Source organism: Chanos chanos, chromosome 14 (genome assembly GCF_902362185.1).
Source record: "Chanos chanos chromosome 14, fChaCha1.1, whole genome shotgun sequence".
NCBI classification, from domain to species: Eukaryota; Metazoa; Chordata; class Actinopteri; order Gonorynchiformes; family Chanidae; genus Chanos; species Chanos chanos.
The window spans coordinates 3,924,118-3,939,353 of record NC_044508.1 but is presented as its reverse complement, the minus strand read 5'-3'; the positions used below and the strand labels follow the sequence as shown (position 1 = coordinate 3,939,353).

Genomic DNA, 15,236 nt, shown 5'->3' with positions numbered 1-15,236 from the left:
AATCACCTTAAATCTTATGCTGTAAGTAGTAATCATGTTCCAGTTTTGTAAATAATTCTCTTTGGAAAACTTCTCTTGGTAAAACAACATATTCCTATTCTTAGCTTGTTTCTTGTAAAATAACATATTTTGTGATATTCTGTTTAAACGAAAATTGCAAGCTTTTCTTCTGCATGTATACAGCAGTAGTTCAATGTTCTCCCAGCATTTCTGTTGGTTGCTCAATACTTAGTCCTGGGAAAAATTGATAAAACTGCAGCTGCCTTCAGACACTTGACAGATTAAAGAAAAGAAAATGCTTACACTTCACACAAAATATGAGACAGTTCATCTATAATCTCACATCGGTATGAAAGGGAGAAAAAAAAAAAAAAAAACAGGCCCCTGATCCTTGAAAAAAGAACGTCCAACTGTTACTTCAAATATTACCTGACTCCTGACACTCTCCCATTAGTAGGAGCCCTGAGTCCCAAACCGACCAATCACACGACGCCACATGCCAACGCCGTTCGGATCATGGACTCACCTTTATCAACAGCATTGACCCTCATTTCAAACAGGGACCTTGATCTGCTGCATTACCTGGAGCTGTTAGCATCCAGCCGGAGACATGTTGGCAGTTCTGCTGGCCCTGCTGGCGCTCTCTGCCACAGCGCAAGGGGCCAAAAACGCTACAGAGACAGCTGATGAGAAGGATCTAGTTATAGCCAAAGGAAAACTGCTGGTGAGTCTGAAGATGTCTAGATGCTTCTTATTTATTTACTTACCCGCAGTGTATCCAAGGCCTGTTCAGAAAAATATTTTTTTGCTTCGTGAGACAGGGGCCGCCTGATACACAGTCTTGTGTGTATTTGTCAACATGAGTATCATGAGTGCATCTTACATGACCCAAATCAACATTAATGGAAAAAATTTCTTCTTGGGAAGAAATGGGTTTCAACTTTACCTGCCTGCACAGAGGCCTTCAACACAGAGTGGCTAACCATCAAACACACTGTCAGTTTGTGACAACTGACCACACACGTGGCCAGTTGTCCCAATGCTTCAGTAGGGTTGATATAAAAATTTAAGTTTTGAACATTTTGAACTTTTCTTTAACAAAATGCAACAAATTGGTTTTAAAAACTGTAGAATAACTGCCTTTTGTGAGAATCTTCCACTAAATGACAATGTAAACTTGCCAGAGAGAAGGGGCTACACATTTGAAATGTAAATTAGAAGGCAGTGGTGACTGGTTTGGCTGTAATAAGCACTGCAATCAATAACCTGCGAGACAAGCCATGTGCCCTATCTGCATTACATATTACACATTTAGATCCAGCCTTTGAGTTGGTCTGTCCCTTAATCCTTGTGTCTTTGTACGGGTCTTAACTGCTAATGTCTCATTAAAAGACCCATTAAGGACAATGAAGCTGTCAGACCGTCATTCTTTGGGATAAGAGAGCTGACAGTAGCGGTATTAGATATTTTGAGACTTAAAACATTTTGGCATGTTCCCTTCTGCTCGCTGACTGGATCTCTAATTCTCCCCTCAGGCGCCGAGCGTGGTCGGATGAGCCATAAAGAAGATGCCGGAGCTCTACAAGTTCCTGATGGAGCGCTGGGCATTGTAGTATCCTTACTGGATCACTTTTAGAGTTCGTTACTGACAAAATAGAAACGGGTGCTGGATTTCTGTGGCCTTCGTTGAAAAATGAATACGTCTGGTGTCATGTGAATTGAGAATTTACACGTCGTAACTCGTTAATGTTCGTTTTGATGGCCGTGCTTGTCTCTTTGAAGAATTTCCTTTACTGTTTCAAAGTCATAATCTTGAATATGATTCATCAGAGGAAAAGAGCCCTCGGTTGGTTTTCTACAATGACAAGGATGAGGTGGTCAAGGTAAACCTTTTTTCACACATTAAATTTTAATTATGTGTAAATACGGACGCAAATTATTAGTAATAATATAACATTCTGTAGCCCACGCGCAATAATTATACTTTCCTGAACCTGAAACACCGCAGCTCGGTTAATCCGAGATGGAGACAGTTTCTATCTTAGAAAAATGAGTCACTTATGATTCATGAGTAAAGATCACCAGGAAAAAGAGAGGGAAATTTGATCAAACTTGCAGTCGCCAGCATTTGGTAGTTGTGCTGACGTACAAGATATAATCTCGAGAAAATTACTGCTTGTATTTCCTTCTCCCTTGACCTCAAACGGCTCTTTTGCCAGACTGTTCGAGTGAAAAAGCTGACAGCAGACGAGATCAGTAGTTTGCTAGATTCTCTGGGTTTCTACCGGAGGTCGGCTAAAGGAGAAGAGGTCCCTGAAGAGTTCCAGAATTTCCCTCTAAAAGCGCCGCGAGATGAGCTCTGACGACCCCTGGTGGCCAAAAGCCGTAATTGCACGCAGCCAAAAATGACGTTCTGGACCCAAAGGCGAACACATTGCCAGGTCCTGATCTGAAGACCCTGGCTCAGTGCATATGAGCACGGTAAACCAGTGTCACACTTGACGAAATTATCAATAAACTTTTGAAATGTTAAACTGGCTACTTGTGCCGTGCGTGGTTTCACTTCTAAATACATACACATGCATGTGTATGAAAACAGTCAGTACGTGTAACCCACGTAAAGCATTATTAAACTGCGTAATATTGCACCAGTTCTATGTAGCTGTCATTAGACGTGTTTGGTTTTATACCAGCCCAGCGCGTACAAAGCTCTGGCGCAAATATGTTAAGACTGATATCTGTGGTACCTAATGAAGAAATACCGTAAGCTGTCCTGATTCTCCTAGAAAGTAATTGCCTCGATTCACACTCAACAGTACCCAGGACGTTATACTGCCTGACAAACCGGAGACACTGTCTGCCTACATGACGAAACTAATTGAGGTGTATTTTATCCTCACAAAGAGTTCATATTGTCTGCTGTCGGAAAATCCACTCATGACTGTTAAACGCTCGTCAGATTGCGGTCCACGCTGATTAAAATCCAAATGAGTCTCCGCAAACATCGAAGCAGATGCCAGGTTCTGTCTAATCCACTGTCAAACTGCCTCCTTCGATTTAATCTGTTTAGTTTAGCTGCGCGCGGCTAATCTCAGCAGACGCGGCCTGCGCGTCTTCAAAGAAGCAAACCACAGCATGGTTCTGAGGGAAAACAATGCCAGTGTTTTACACTCCTATACCCCAGAATTTAAGGGTAGGTCTAGCCCATGTAAGTGGTTCTGTCTTTGCCAACAACAGGACACGAGATAGCGCCGACCTTAGAGAGCGCCATGACAATGCAGGTAACCGCAATATACTTCGAATACGCAAATCTTTCAAGAGGATTAATCCAAGCTTAATGATTTCTGAATATAAACCATTATCTTTTCCTACAAAACGTTTAAATATGTAACCAACGTGTAACTAACTAGTGATCTCAACATGTAATTAACGAGTGAGACAAGCAAATCAGCACTGGTAAGTTTTCAAGTTGTATTGTCATTTACGAGATAACAATGTGGACATCACTATCAGTAATGAAATTCTTGTGCTCGGGGCAAGCTCAACTTGCACAATGTAAAGGAAGAGTAGGTAATAATAGAAAGAACAGATAAGATAATACAAAGAAATATATAAAAAGGAAATATATTCATGTCGTAAAATACACCATGTGTAAACTACACCAGCGAGGACTCGTTCAGTTGATTAGGTCCTCTTGTGCTTTTCAGTGCACGAGGTGGTCTCTCATCTACCCCTACAGATGCTTCTGTATTTCAATATGTTTTATTTCCCTTTCTGGTGGATTTCTGAGGTCGTCATGTTGGACTTGAAGGTAGGTTATTATTCAACCGACAAAATGTAATCAAATTAATATTCTATTGTTGTCGTAACCTACATTCAACAGGTGATACTTGGTAGCGTTAACGTCTCATGCGCAAAGGCTGTCTTGTATTACACGCTTGTGAAGTCACGTATTTGAGAGAGTGTAATTTATAATTCCATGCAGCTATTCAGGGTCCAAAGACAGCTCAACTGCAGTGCGGGAGAACGATATTTAAATGTGTTGTGACATGATTCGAGTACTCGGTAGCCTGTTCTGTACCGTAAGGCACGTGAGGTATGTTGTGTTTGAAAGGCCTGCTTGTGTTTCTTCATCCTCATTACTACCGGTGCCGCTGAGAAAGACCTGGCTCAAATAAGCATCTGAAACTGCCTGGGCCTTGTCCCATTTCTCCCACTTTACCTCATGTCCTCCTCTACTACAGACAGTTTCTAGCAAACAAATGAACATCACAGTCGAATGCTTTGCAGATTCTTCATAAAAAACATCATTATTTACCCCGTTAGTTAAGAGAGCAGGGTCAAGAGGACAGTCAGCATCAATAAAAGAGAATTGTTTTTTTTACACTCAGTTATTACATCTCTTCATCAGCGTGTCACTAATTGAACTCCCATTCTCTTCAGTGGGATGAATACTGAGAGAACAATGGCATTGTTTCCTACAGAAAACACACTTTTCAGTTTTGAGTAAGGGACATAACACACAAGACTGAATTCTTCAAAAGCACAAAAAAAGCCCTGTTGTTTATTTCCTGAAGCCATCTGTTTCTGTTTCCCCCAGTTCTCTGTATTGCCAGGATACTATCAGTGCCTGCTGGTGACGGGGATGGTGCTCCTGACTGTTTTTGAAGTGTTGAGAGTCTATCTGGGCTTTGTTGGCAACCTCAAAGAGAAGGTACAAGAAAAAAAAAACTTTATGAATGATTTATTGGTGGTGGTGTTGAATTTTCATATTATCATTGTTGGTGTGTGTGTGTGTGTGTGTGTGTGTCTGTCTGTCTGCCTGTCTGTCTGTATGTATGTCTGTCTGTGTTTGCATGCATGACACACGCACATGCACAGGCATGTATGTGTGTGTGTGTGTGTGTGTGTATGTGTGTGTGTCTGTCTGTCTGTTTATGTATGCATGACACATGCACATGCACAGACACATACGTGTTTGTGTTACATATGTGTTTATGTAATAGTACTGTTTGAATGTTTCAGTAAGGTTGCCTGTGAGTGTGTGAGCTGGTATGTACTCTGACTGTTAATGTCTGTATGTATGTGTGCATTATAGTAAGTGCCTGCATCGATGCTTATGGATGCTTCTATTTGTGTGTGTGTGTGTGTGTGTGTGTGTGTCTGTCTGTCTATCTGTCTTTCTGTCTGTCTGTATATAACCGTGTGTGCTTCCAGACACTTTTGTTTGTGTGTGATGTGTCTTGATGATTTTTTGGCCACTGAAAAAATAAATAAATAAATAAACACTTCATCTCTTCTGCCCGCCCCCCTCTCCTGCGCCCTTATCAGGTCCCAGAACTCGCAGGCTTCTGGCTTCTCTCTTTCCTCTTCCAGCTGCCCATCATTCTGTTCTTCCTCACGGATGAGGGCCTTGTCATCCTTCCTCTGGAGCGTGCCGTCCATTCCATTTATCTCGTCTTTCTCCTGGGCGAAGTGCTGGCCTCCTTCTCTGCTCTGCGCACCATGAGTCGCAAACTGGTCCTGCAGTTTCACCTCCGCCAGTTCAGGGAGGTGGAGAACCTGCATGCCTGGGATCCCGTCCCACTCTTTGCACTTCAGTATGGGAGAAGCGTTCTGCCCATGCCTCCAGCTAGGAACATCCAGCATCAGTGACAAAGACTTGGATGTCTGAGAGGATGGTTCTCCACCTGTCTGTCTATCTAGATTTGAATCTGTACAGACGGACAGACGGATGGATAGAAGAAGTGCTTTATTTTTCACGCACGCGCTGAGTAGTGAAATGCAGCCTCTGCATTTAACCCATCCTAACATCCCAAAAGGAACACCTCTGGAGAATGCGGGCATCGATCCCGCTACCTCTCACATGCTAAGCGAGCGCTCTACCATTTGAGCTAATTCCCCTACATCAATAGGCAGGTGGATAGATATATACAGATAGATACAAATGCATGAATGCAGCTGTTTATAAGTTTAGTACAGGCTAAACTGAGGAATGTTTTAGTGGTACTATTAGTATCTTCTTCTAATTAAACATAGCAGAACAACAGATTGTAACATATAAAGGGTGGAAAAGACAGAGATTCCCAGTGTTGACAAACTTACTCACCCTCCCACAAGGTGGCGCTGTAAGCCCATTGCAGTGCTTAGCTCGGGACGCTGCAGAAGAGGATTCCAGAAGTGACTCAGCCTGTATTAAGCCTCATGCAGCAGTCAGATACACTCCAAAGCGATGAGCCACTGACCTGAGATCAGCGGCTTGTTGCAGGTCAATGGAAAATGCACTGAGCCATTTGTGGATGCACTGAGATCTATATGCACAAAGGGAATGATTGCTACAGTTGTGTGTGCTGGAGAAAACTGTCATGTCTGATAGGAATTTATCTGCTCCTAAAAAAAAAAGAATTTCTATTTCACAGTCTTCCTTTCCCTTTTTGAAACTATCACATATACAGTAGAGAGGATACACACACACACACACACACACACACACACAAGAAAACTCTGGACAGAGTGCCAAAAAAGTTGGTTGCATTTTCTCCAATAAAATGAGGAACAGAATGTAAAGTTTTGTCTCTTATCTAGTTTAGAACTGAGGTCTCTTGCCGACCTGGTTATTATTTGGGTTTGCGTCACCTGTTTTGCAAACAGACCTGGGCATTTTATTGGCAGTGAAGAGTCACAACGGTGTGTTCAGTAGGGATATTTTTTATGGTAATTTAATGTAGATGTTTGCGCATTAACATAGGTCCTTCGACGCTGTCTTTTTCGGCCAAGTAAAGTGAACAGGATCTGAGAGGAGGGAGCTCCAGAGAATTACTCTACTACATTTGCATTAAGTATAATATTTCAAGAAGCACAAGAAGTTTCAGAATGAGAGACAGATAATTGACCTCACACTTTTTTTTTTTTTTTCTGGAGTCATGCACCTCTTCTCTACCGATTCAGTCTTGTTTTGGGGTTTTTTTTTTCTCGCTTCTAAAGACAGCTGATGTCCAGAAAATAGTGAAATGATCTGCCTGGACCAGAATTTCATTCCCTGTGGAAAGCTCTTTTGCTTCCATTTCCATGTCCATTTCCATTTTTTTTTTTACCCGTTGAGATTATAAATTAGCATTAAAACAAAAAAAAAAAGGCACTTGCAAAAAACTCTGGTTCACATACTGGTTTTATGGATGGAACTTTGTGCTGAACCTTTTTTTTTCTCTAGAAAACTGTTGAAACACTGTAGCCAGCCCTTCAATGAACATTGTTATGTTGTAAAACTCTGCCACTTGCTAGTAATTTGTCCAATTGAGGAGATAACTGGTTTTTGCAGTAATGGAGAAGAACAGAATTCCCTCTTCTGGACAACGTGAAATCAATCCACAGCAGTGAAACTCAAAAAGCCTCAGGTTATGGTACCAGAACAGCACTTAATGATCACTCTGTGTCGTTTCCAAAAGTTTTATGGCACTATTAAGACATTTCATGCCATTAGGAGTGATTCTCGCCCACAGAAGTGCAGAAAAAGACATTTAGGCGTTCTCGGCATTCTCAAAATCGCATGACATAGTACAAACAGAAAAGGTAAAATAATAAACAAACAAACAAACAGACAGATAGATAGATAGATAGATAGATAGATAGATAGATAGATAGATAGATAGATAGATAGAGAAAGAAAGAAAGAAAGAGAGAGAGAGAGAGAGAGACAGACAGAGAGAGAGAGAGAGAGAAAAAGAGAGAGAGAGAGAGAGAGAGAGAGAGAGATAATGTGTCGACCAATACCAGACTGAGCTTTTTTTTTTCTTTTTCTTTTTTTGGTAGCTCATGTTTAAAACTTCTAAGTACACTGAATAACTTTGAAAACTTGGTTTATGCTGTCAAACCATTTGTGAATGTGAGATATGAAACAGAAAAGGATTGGTTACTGGGTTAAAAACCCGAGATTGGTTTAATATGGACCATTGCAATGACTGCTGTTGTTTAATATAGTTTTCTTTGGCATGGAAATATCCTTTTACTATCACTGAATACTCATATTAAGTCAAACTTAACAGCGTAACCAGTTATGTAACCAGTGTTGTAACTAGTGTGCTAATAATCACAGTTCCGTGACATAAACAAGTTCTTCAAGAGTAATGTAACTCGAATGTTCCGTAGCAAACACTAAAAACAGTGATCATTATTATTTCATTTATTTATTTATTTCAGAAACTGAAACAGCCTTGACCAATCAGAGGGCAGACTGAGCAAAACTAAACAGTGAAATACAATCGATTTACGTCAATACGCTATAGCCAGTGGGTGGACTGATACTGAACGTGAACTATGTTAACCGTTACTTAGTGTGAGTTCTAACACTTAACAACACAACTTTTTTAAAGCATCACAGAAACGCAACGGTGCAGCATTTAATCTCGCGTAGTCTACTGTTTCTGCAAGGGTTAGAAACATTACGTAACTAAACACTTATTGCCAATATCTGCTATAAAATGTGTTACCATCACCTGCAAAATAAAAAAAAAGGAGAAGAAGAAGAAGAAATCCAATTCTAGTATCGTGTTCAAATTCACTTAACTTGTCTCGACTCTGGTGGGGCTGAAGGCGTCTCGGGTGCATTACTTTATTATGGAATGAGACATCGCCTGGATACCTCGAGACCTCTCAAAAACAGCTTTTAATACGTTCGAACTCCGTCACTGGAAAGGGGAGATAGATGGTACGAAAGGGAAGAGAAGAATAGGGAAGGAAAAAGAAAGAGAAATACCCTCTAGAGATTTGGGGCACGTTAGAGATTTGGTCCTTAAGGTTCCGCTTCGTCAAATTGCCTTTCAGCGACGGAGTAGAGTGAATAATAGCTTTGCGGAAGCGAGGGACAGAACGGTCCTATCTCGCCAAACATATTGTTTCCTTCGTTCCTCTGCCTCCCTCTTTTCTGAAATATGCGCGCGCGCGCGCACACACTCACACACATACACACGCGCACGCGCGCACACACACACACTGCAAAGAGTGGAGCTCAGCTGCACATGTATCGTCTTTAATCACAATTCTGGTGCTCCTTTAAAGCAATCTAAGAATACGGTCCTCGGAACGCCACTAATGCCGGAGATGATAACGAGAGAGAGAGAGAGAGAACGTTCTGATCTGAAAGTTACATAGCATATGACAGAAAAAAAACTAATTTTCTCCATCACACCCCACACCACCAACAAGAGCAACATCACCACTACCCCCTACCCCCCCTTTCCCCGTGTTCTCCGAAAAACGCTCTCCAACAACAAGACTGATGTAGCACTTCAGCCTAACAGGCACGCCAAAAAAAAAACCCTAATGCTCCGCGGACTAAATCTCAAATGTGACACAGGGAAAAGGACTCTTATTAGCCAGCATTGTCTTCCGGGCAGCCCACGTTCATTATGGCTTAATGTTGGCCTCTGCCGTGCGCTTGGCTTTCACAGAAGCCTGTGCCCATCATGATGGTGAAAAAGCGTGGTCTTTTCTCTTCGAACATATTAACACTTGTACAGACGATGCGAGAAAATGAAATGAAAGATCAGGGGTCTGTATGTGAGAGAGAGCAGAGGACTATGGGGGATTGAAGTAGTTTTGTGCTCTTTGTGGGGGCCAGAGGAGAGTTGGGAGAGGGGGGCTGACCTAAGCATTCGGATTTCACATTTCATTCTGACATGGTATTTGTAAAATAAGACCTATCCCAGGTTAATGGGAAAGAGATTGATAGGCAGCGTTTTGACTGGACGGTTTCATTACGTGTTCCCACCTTTTAAATGGGTTTTCCTCTTAGAGACCTGATCCCAAGCATTCTGAAAGATGACATCTACAGTCTTCATCAACAGCTGAGGGGATAAAAAAAATGATCATCTCTGTCTGGGGTTTCAAGTTCATCGCTTATTGTTGGATTAAAGTCTCTGCTAAGATGTACATGGTGATTGGAGACACTGGCTGTTTGGGTGATACATACTAAATATCTCTGTATGTTTGAGTTTTGGACTTTTTAAAGATCTGCTTGGTGGCACTGATGAATCTAATCTGATTTGTCCATGAATCATCGCGTTCTGCGATGAGTTGAACGAGGTGTGATGGTACGGGATAACGGTCGTGTATCGTCCAGACAGCTTTGTACATATCAGAGGGCACATGACCTGGCCCTCACCTCCCTGGATTGGTGCAGAGATTTACAATATTAAAAGGGGAATTTACAATAATACACGGAACTGGATGTACAAAAATATGGTGAAAAGAGAGAAAAAAAAGAGAAACTGTAATGTTCAAAGTGTAAAACTATGCCAGCATGCAGCAATAAAAACAAAAAACAAAAAAAAAAAACCTCAGATAGCAAAGTCAGAGTGTTTAGCATGCCACAGCCTCAAACAAAATACGTTAAGGAGAATTAAAACCCATTAAATTTTGTCATCAAAAAAAAAAAAAAATGCTGTTTGATGAGAAAACATTGCTGATTTTACAGAGATGTAAGTACTTCTGTTTGGCTCCTTCAAATCGATAGCACTTCCACTGAATCGAGCCTTAGGTTGTTCATTCCTGTTGAATCATCAACATTTTGCAGGGACTGCTTCATAAAAAAAAATACAGAGGAAAATATATTGGTAAGTGACTTGTCAATCAAACAAGGATGATGCGTTGTCAAATGCACATGGGGGTATATTTCCCTTCTGTCTGTATAATGGACGTGAATGAATCCTCACCCCCTCGAGCTAACAGCGCTCATTCAGTTAAGGGAGAGAGCGAATTTAAATTCAGTTTTTAAAGTTCCACCTGTGCTTTTGTTTTGACTGACTGGCCCCCAATTGTGAAAATCACATTTTCAATTTGTCAGATCATTTATGCCCAGGAAGCGTCGAAATGGCGCCATTGGCTGTGACTCACTGGCATAAATCCACGCCCTTTATTTCACCGTCTATTGCTTCACAGAGGTCTCTCTTTAACCATTAATCTCAGCAGCGATAAGGCACACGCTTAGCTTGTTAGAGAGCAAGAGCCACCGTTAATATCTTGGCTTTGAGCCCCTTTATCATTCGGCGGCTGTAATAGCCCACACTTGCCTCCAATGCCAGAGGTAGGCAGTACTCTCCTGCTGACACGTGGCACTTGGTTTGGATAAAACTGTGAGGAGCATGCTCATAAAACTCGTTTAATGAAATTAGGGGCAAGTCAGTTTGGGAGCCGGGAGGTGTGTCTTGGGGGTGCTATGATATTCCAAAGAGAAAGTAGTATTATCTAGTGACAGTCAGTAGAGAACACCCGGAATAATACGGAAACACTCTGTTTAAAGGTCAAAGTTGCTATGCTTCCAAGACCTTTCATCACATACTGTCATATTCGGTTAGAAACTTATGAATATGTTGTACATGTGCACAGCTGCTCCAGAGTAGCAGATAAAGACATAATTAACTATGATCCGTGAACAGGACGGTACAGAAACCTTTATCCGTTCTTTGAAACCTTGTAATGTTTTAAGACAGATACATTATCCATTGTGTGTCCGTTTGTTTCACTGTAAAGAGATCAACTTAAAGTGGTGTCAGTAACACAAAACGATTTGGATCGTTTTGTGTTATACGGATAGTCAGAGTTTGATTTTTTTTTTATCGGAAAAGCCGAACATTCACAGAGGAGGGTTGTGAATCCTTCATGTTATCTTTGAGCTCTGAGATTTTGCCTTACCAAATATTCCACCCCTGTATGATGACTCTCTGGCAGTGCGTCATCTTTAAATATATTCACCCTTTAAGCTAGATACCGGCGATGTGTTTTTGGGGGGTTCTTTTGTGTTTTGTTTTTTTTTTGTCTTTGAGTGTTTACACTTCCTTCCGATGCCGACGCGTTAGAAGTTTTCCCGAGTGCGTGAGTATGTTCCCTGCGCTTACCCCGAGACATGTTTGTGTTTGCGTTACTGAGACGCTGAAATTATGCCGAGTATCTTTGCATTTAATGTCAGGTTTTTTTGGGGGGGTTTTTTGGGTGAAAATAGGGCACGGGCTAAAAATACGCTGAAAATATGCCAAAAAGCTCTTGGTAAGAAAATGAAGCAGAACATCAGATATTCCCACATTAATGCATCTGAGAACGGAGTCATTAAAACATATCTGAGGTGGATGAATAAGCTGTTATATTTATGACCCATTTGCAGTGCAGACAAAATCTTTCATACATGGTAAGGCATTTGTTCATACCCCTGTAAGCTGCTGTAACAATATGAAATGAATGGCTCATTCGAAGTAGGAGTTTGTAATTCCACCTCTAATTATCGCTCCTGGTGCGTACATACCCATTTAATCTTCCAGTCCTAATGTCATATACAAACAAATGAGCACACCATGCACAGTAACTGGTCCCAGTGTGTATACAGCCTTGCTTACAACATCCCAGTGCTGAGGAAATGCATGCGCCTCTCAGTCATGGTTCTGTCTGTCAAGCTGTTCATCCATCCATCCATCCATCCGTCCATCCATTCATCCCTCCAGTCATCTCTCCATCTATCCATCATCAATTATTCATTCATCCATCCATCCATGCATTCATCTAGCCTTTAATCTAGCCTTCCTCTATTCATCTATCCATCCATCCATCCATCCATTCTCCCATCCATACATTCCTCAAATGAAGTTATGTGAGTCAATGAAAGCAAAAGCACACTGTCTTGTTGTAAACCATCTGCTGGGTGACATGGGAGTCCACAAGGTTGAGACACTTCCGTATGACCTAATCCGTTTAGTCAGGCAGATAAACCATCTCTGATGCAGCACAAACACATGTCTTCCAAACTACTGATCTGGCATTTCTGCCCTACTGGCTCCAGGGATCCAAGATTAAACAAACTGCTTTTTAATATTAATGAAATGAGATTGTACAGTTGACGTGTAGTGTGTGTGTGTGTGCGTGTGTGTGTCTGTCTGTCCGTCCGTATACGTGTTCACGCACGTGTATGCGTTTGACAGATTTATGTAACCATGCACATTTTCAATCAATATTTCACAACATGAAGTCTTCCAAAGTCGAGAAAATATTCTCTCAGTTGACTCTGAAAGATTATTACTATAGGGTCGTAAAAAAAAAAAAAAAAACATACATTTTAATACGGCAGTTTCACATATTGGCATTGATTTGAACCATAAAATGATGGTGGGTCGTTATCACCACTTTGTCCAATTAGCATTCCCAAACGTACAGGGGAAAGGCTGCAGACCTCCTGGAGTTTCGTGCAGTTTGTATTCAATTAAAGGAAGGAGCTGGACACGTCAAGATTGATTGGCTGAATTTGGCTTGGGCTCCTTAACCGTGCACAGCATGAAAATGAGGCACCGAATAACAGCAGACATCTGAAACATGACACTCCGTGTCTCTGAGTCTTCATAAAAATTCATGGCACTTTAAATAATTGAAGACTAATGAGACAAAAAAAAAAAAAAAAACCTCGCGTCAATAATTCACAAACACTCGCAACTCAGCTCGGTGGCATTTTGGATGATGTCATTAAACAAATTTATATATATATATATATGTATACAAAAAAAGAACATGGCACAAAACAACAGCTATATGTGTTAAGCTGACAGGCTGTTTCATATTTCAGTAACTTTTGCAAGAAATTAAGTTTGAAGTTTTCTTCCCCATCCAACTCCAAACAACCCAGACTCAACTAATACAGTATTTATCTGGCTGTGGAATGGAGTGAACCTAAGTCATACGGTTCAAAAGGTCACTGTAACTAGGTATGGAGTATGTTGTCATGTGACCAGGAAGTGATGCTCTCGTAAGGAAACAAATTACAAATGACAAACACGTGACAAAAGTGGTCGAGTGTTGGAGTGACTTCGGTATGAAAATAAAGAATGAAAAATAATGATTTGATATTTCTCCCGTACAGAAAATCACCGTAGCATTGCGGATAATCAGTCTTCTACACAAAAGTTTCTGGGCTTAACCCAAAAGCAATGTTTGAATTTCCATAAATTTTATGTACAAGAGCATATTATTTGATGAAATACGATGCCGAGAGTTTTGAAAGGATTTAATAACATTCAGTCAAGCCAGTTCAATAGCATTATTCCTTCCTTTTGTGGTCCTCTATGTAACGAATGTTTAAACATGTTGAATTCCATCGCTAAGCAACCCTTTGACAGGTGTTGTAGGTGAGTGGAGCCGATACCTCTTGACAGGTGAAATTAAACTTTCAGGGCGTCATCACCTGAGATATCTGACGGTGGCTAACAGGTCAAACTGAATGATATTTCCCAGTGGCCCGACCCGTCGGTCGTTAAACTGCGGCACAGCCCGGTCCGGTCATTCCGAGGGCGCTAGCTTGCTGAGACATGAGAAAAGGTCAAGGGTCACGTGACTGAAGGAGTCAGACATTTCTGGGATTATATCTCACTATAAAATAAAAGAAAGAAAAAGGAGAACTGCAGGGAGGGTAAAATCACCTTTTCTGTTACTGACTCGCAGACTCTCCCCTGTCCCCCCCCCCCCCCCCCCCCCCCCCCCCCCGTTTAACAGGCAGGTCCAGTCCTCCAACTTCCCAGTGCTCTTCATCCACTTCTCTTCAATGTACCCAAGGCTAAACCGCAGGGTTTGGTCAACCTCGCAGGGTGGAGAATCCGTTCTCGCTCGCCCCATCACCTCGCGCACACTGACGGAATACAGAGGCATCTCTGAGCCAAAGATCCAGAGAAGCCAAATGTCTTATGAACGTGCGGCATGGCTGCGGTCTTTATCAATTCAGTTTATACCACTGCAGATTTATATCTCAACATCCATTCGCTGTCTTTCTGCAATGTTCACACAATAAAGAAATAAAGAAATAAAAATAAAAGGTGAAGTAGCACAGTGAGGAGGGCAGGAGGGGGGTGGAGGAGGGGAAGGACAATGTTCTCGAAAACCAGACTGAGTCACGTTACAGATTGGTGAGGCTTTGCGTAAATACACTCTTAGTAAACTCTGTCTCTCTCTGCTTTTCAGGGCTGACTCGTTAAAACCAGTCTGTTAGACGAAGCCATTTTTCCTGAAATTGAGAGAGGATCAAGCCGTCAAATCACTCCGGGGACGCGGCAAGGGTTTATTGGGAACGCCCGTGTCCGTTCATATCCAATCCGGTCTCTCAGCCATCCAAAAAAGGTGTTAGGACGCGTTCGAGCAGAACATTCTCCTCGATGCCATCTTAATTGGAAGAGCCGACCGTGTTACACCTACCGTACCGAAGTGCATTCAAATGC

At 41.7% G+C, this 15,236-nt stretch overlaps 2 protein-coding genes and 1 non-coding gene across 3 annotated transcripts; 2 read left to right on the top strand and 1 right to left on the bottom strand.

Moving 5' to 3' along the window:
• The first annotated feature begins 610 nt into the window (after positions 1-610).
• On the top strand, positions 611-2,363 carry selenoe (selenoprotein e). The gene is made up of 4 exons (XM_030792010.1): positions 611-724; positions 1,536-1,612; positions 1,805-1,883; positions 2,220-2,363. Exons 1-4 carry the CDS (start codon positions 611-613, stop codon positions 2,361-2,363), a joined length of 414 nt encoding a protein of 137 aa, XP_030647870.1.
• Positions 2,364-3,154: 791 nt separating this feature from the next.
• LOC115827833 (transmembrane protein 17A) lies at positions 3,155-5,655 on the top strand. The gene is made up of 4 exons (XM_030791739.1): positions 3,155-3,281; positions 3,708-3,811; positions 4,601-4,714; positions 5,332-5,655. Exons 1-4 carry the CDS (start codon positions 3,155-3,157, stop codon positions 5,653-5,655), a joined length of 669 nt encoding a protein of 222 aa, XP_030647599.1.
• A 176-nt stretch (positions 5,656-5,831) lies between these two features.
• On the bottom strand, positions 5,832-5,904 carry trnaa-agc (transfer RNA alanine (anticodon AGC)). The gene has a single exon. It is a non-coding gene; the product is annotated as a tRNA-Ala (tRNA).
• Positions 5,905-15,236: the final 9,332 nt, after the last annotated feature.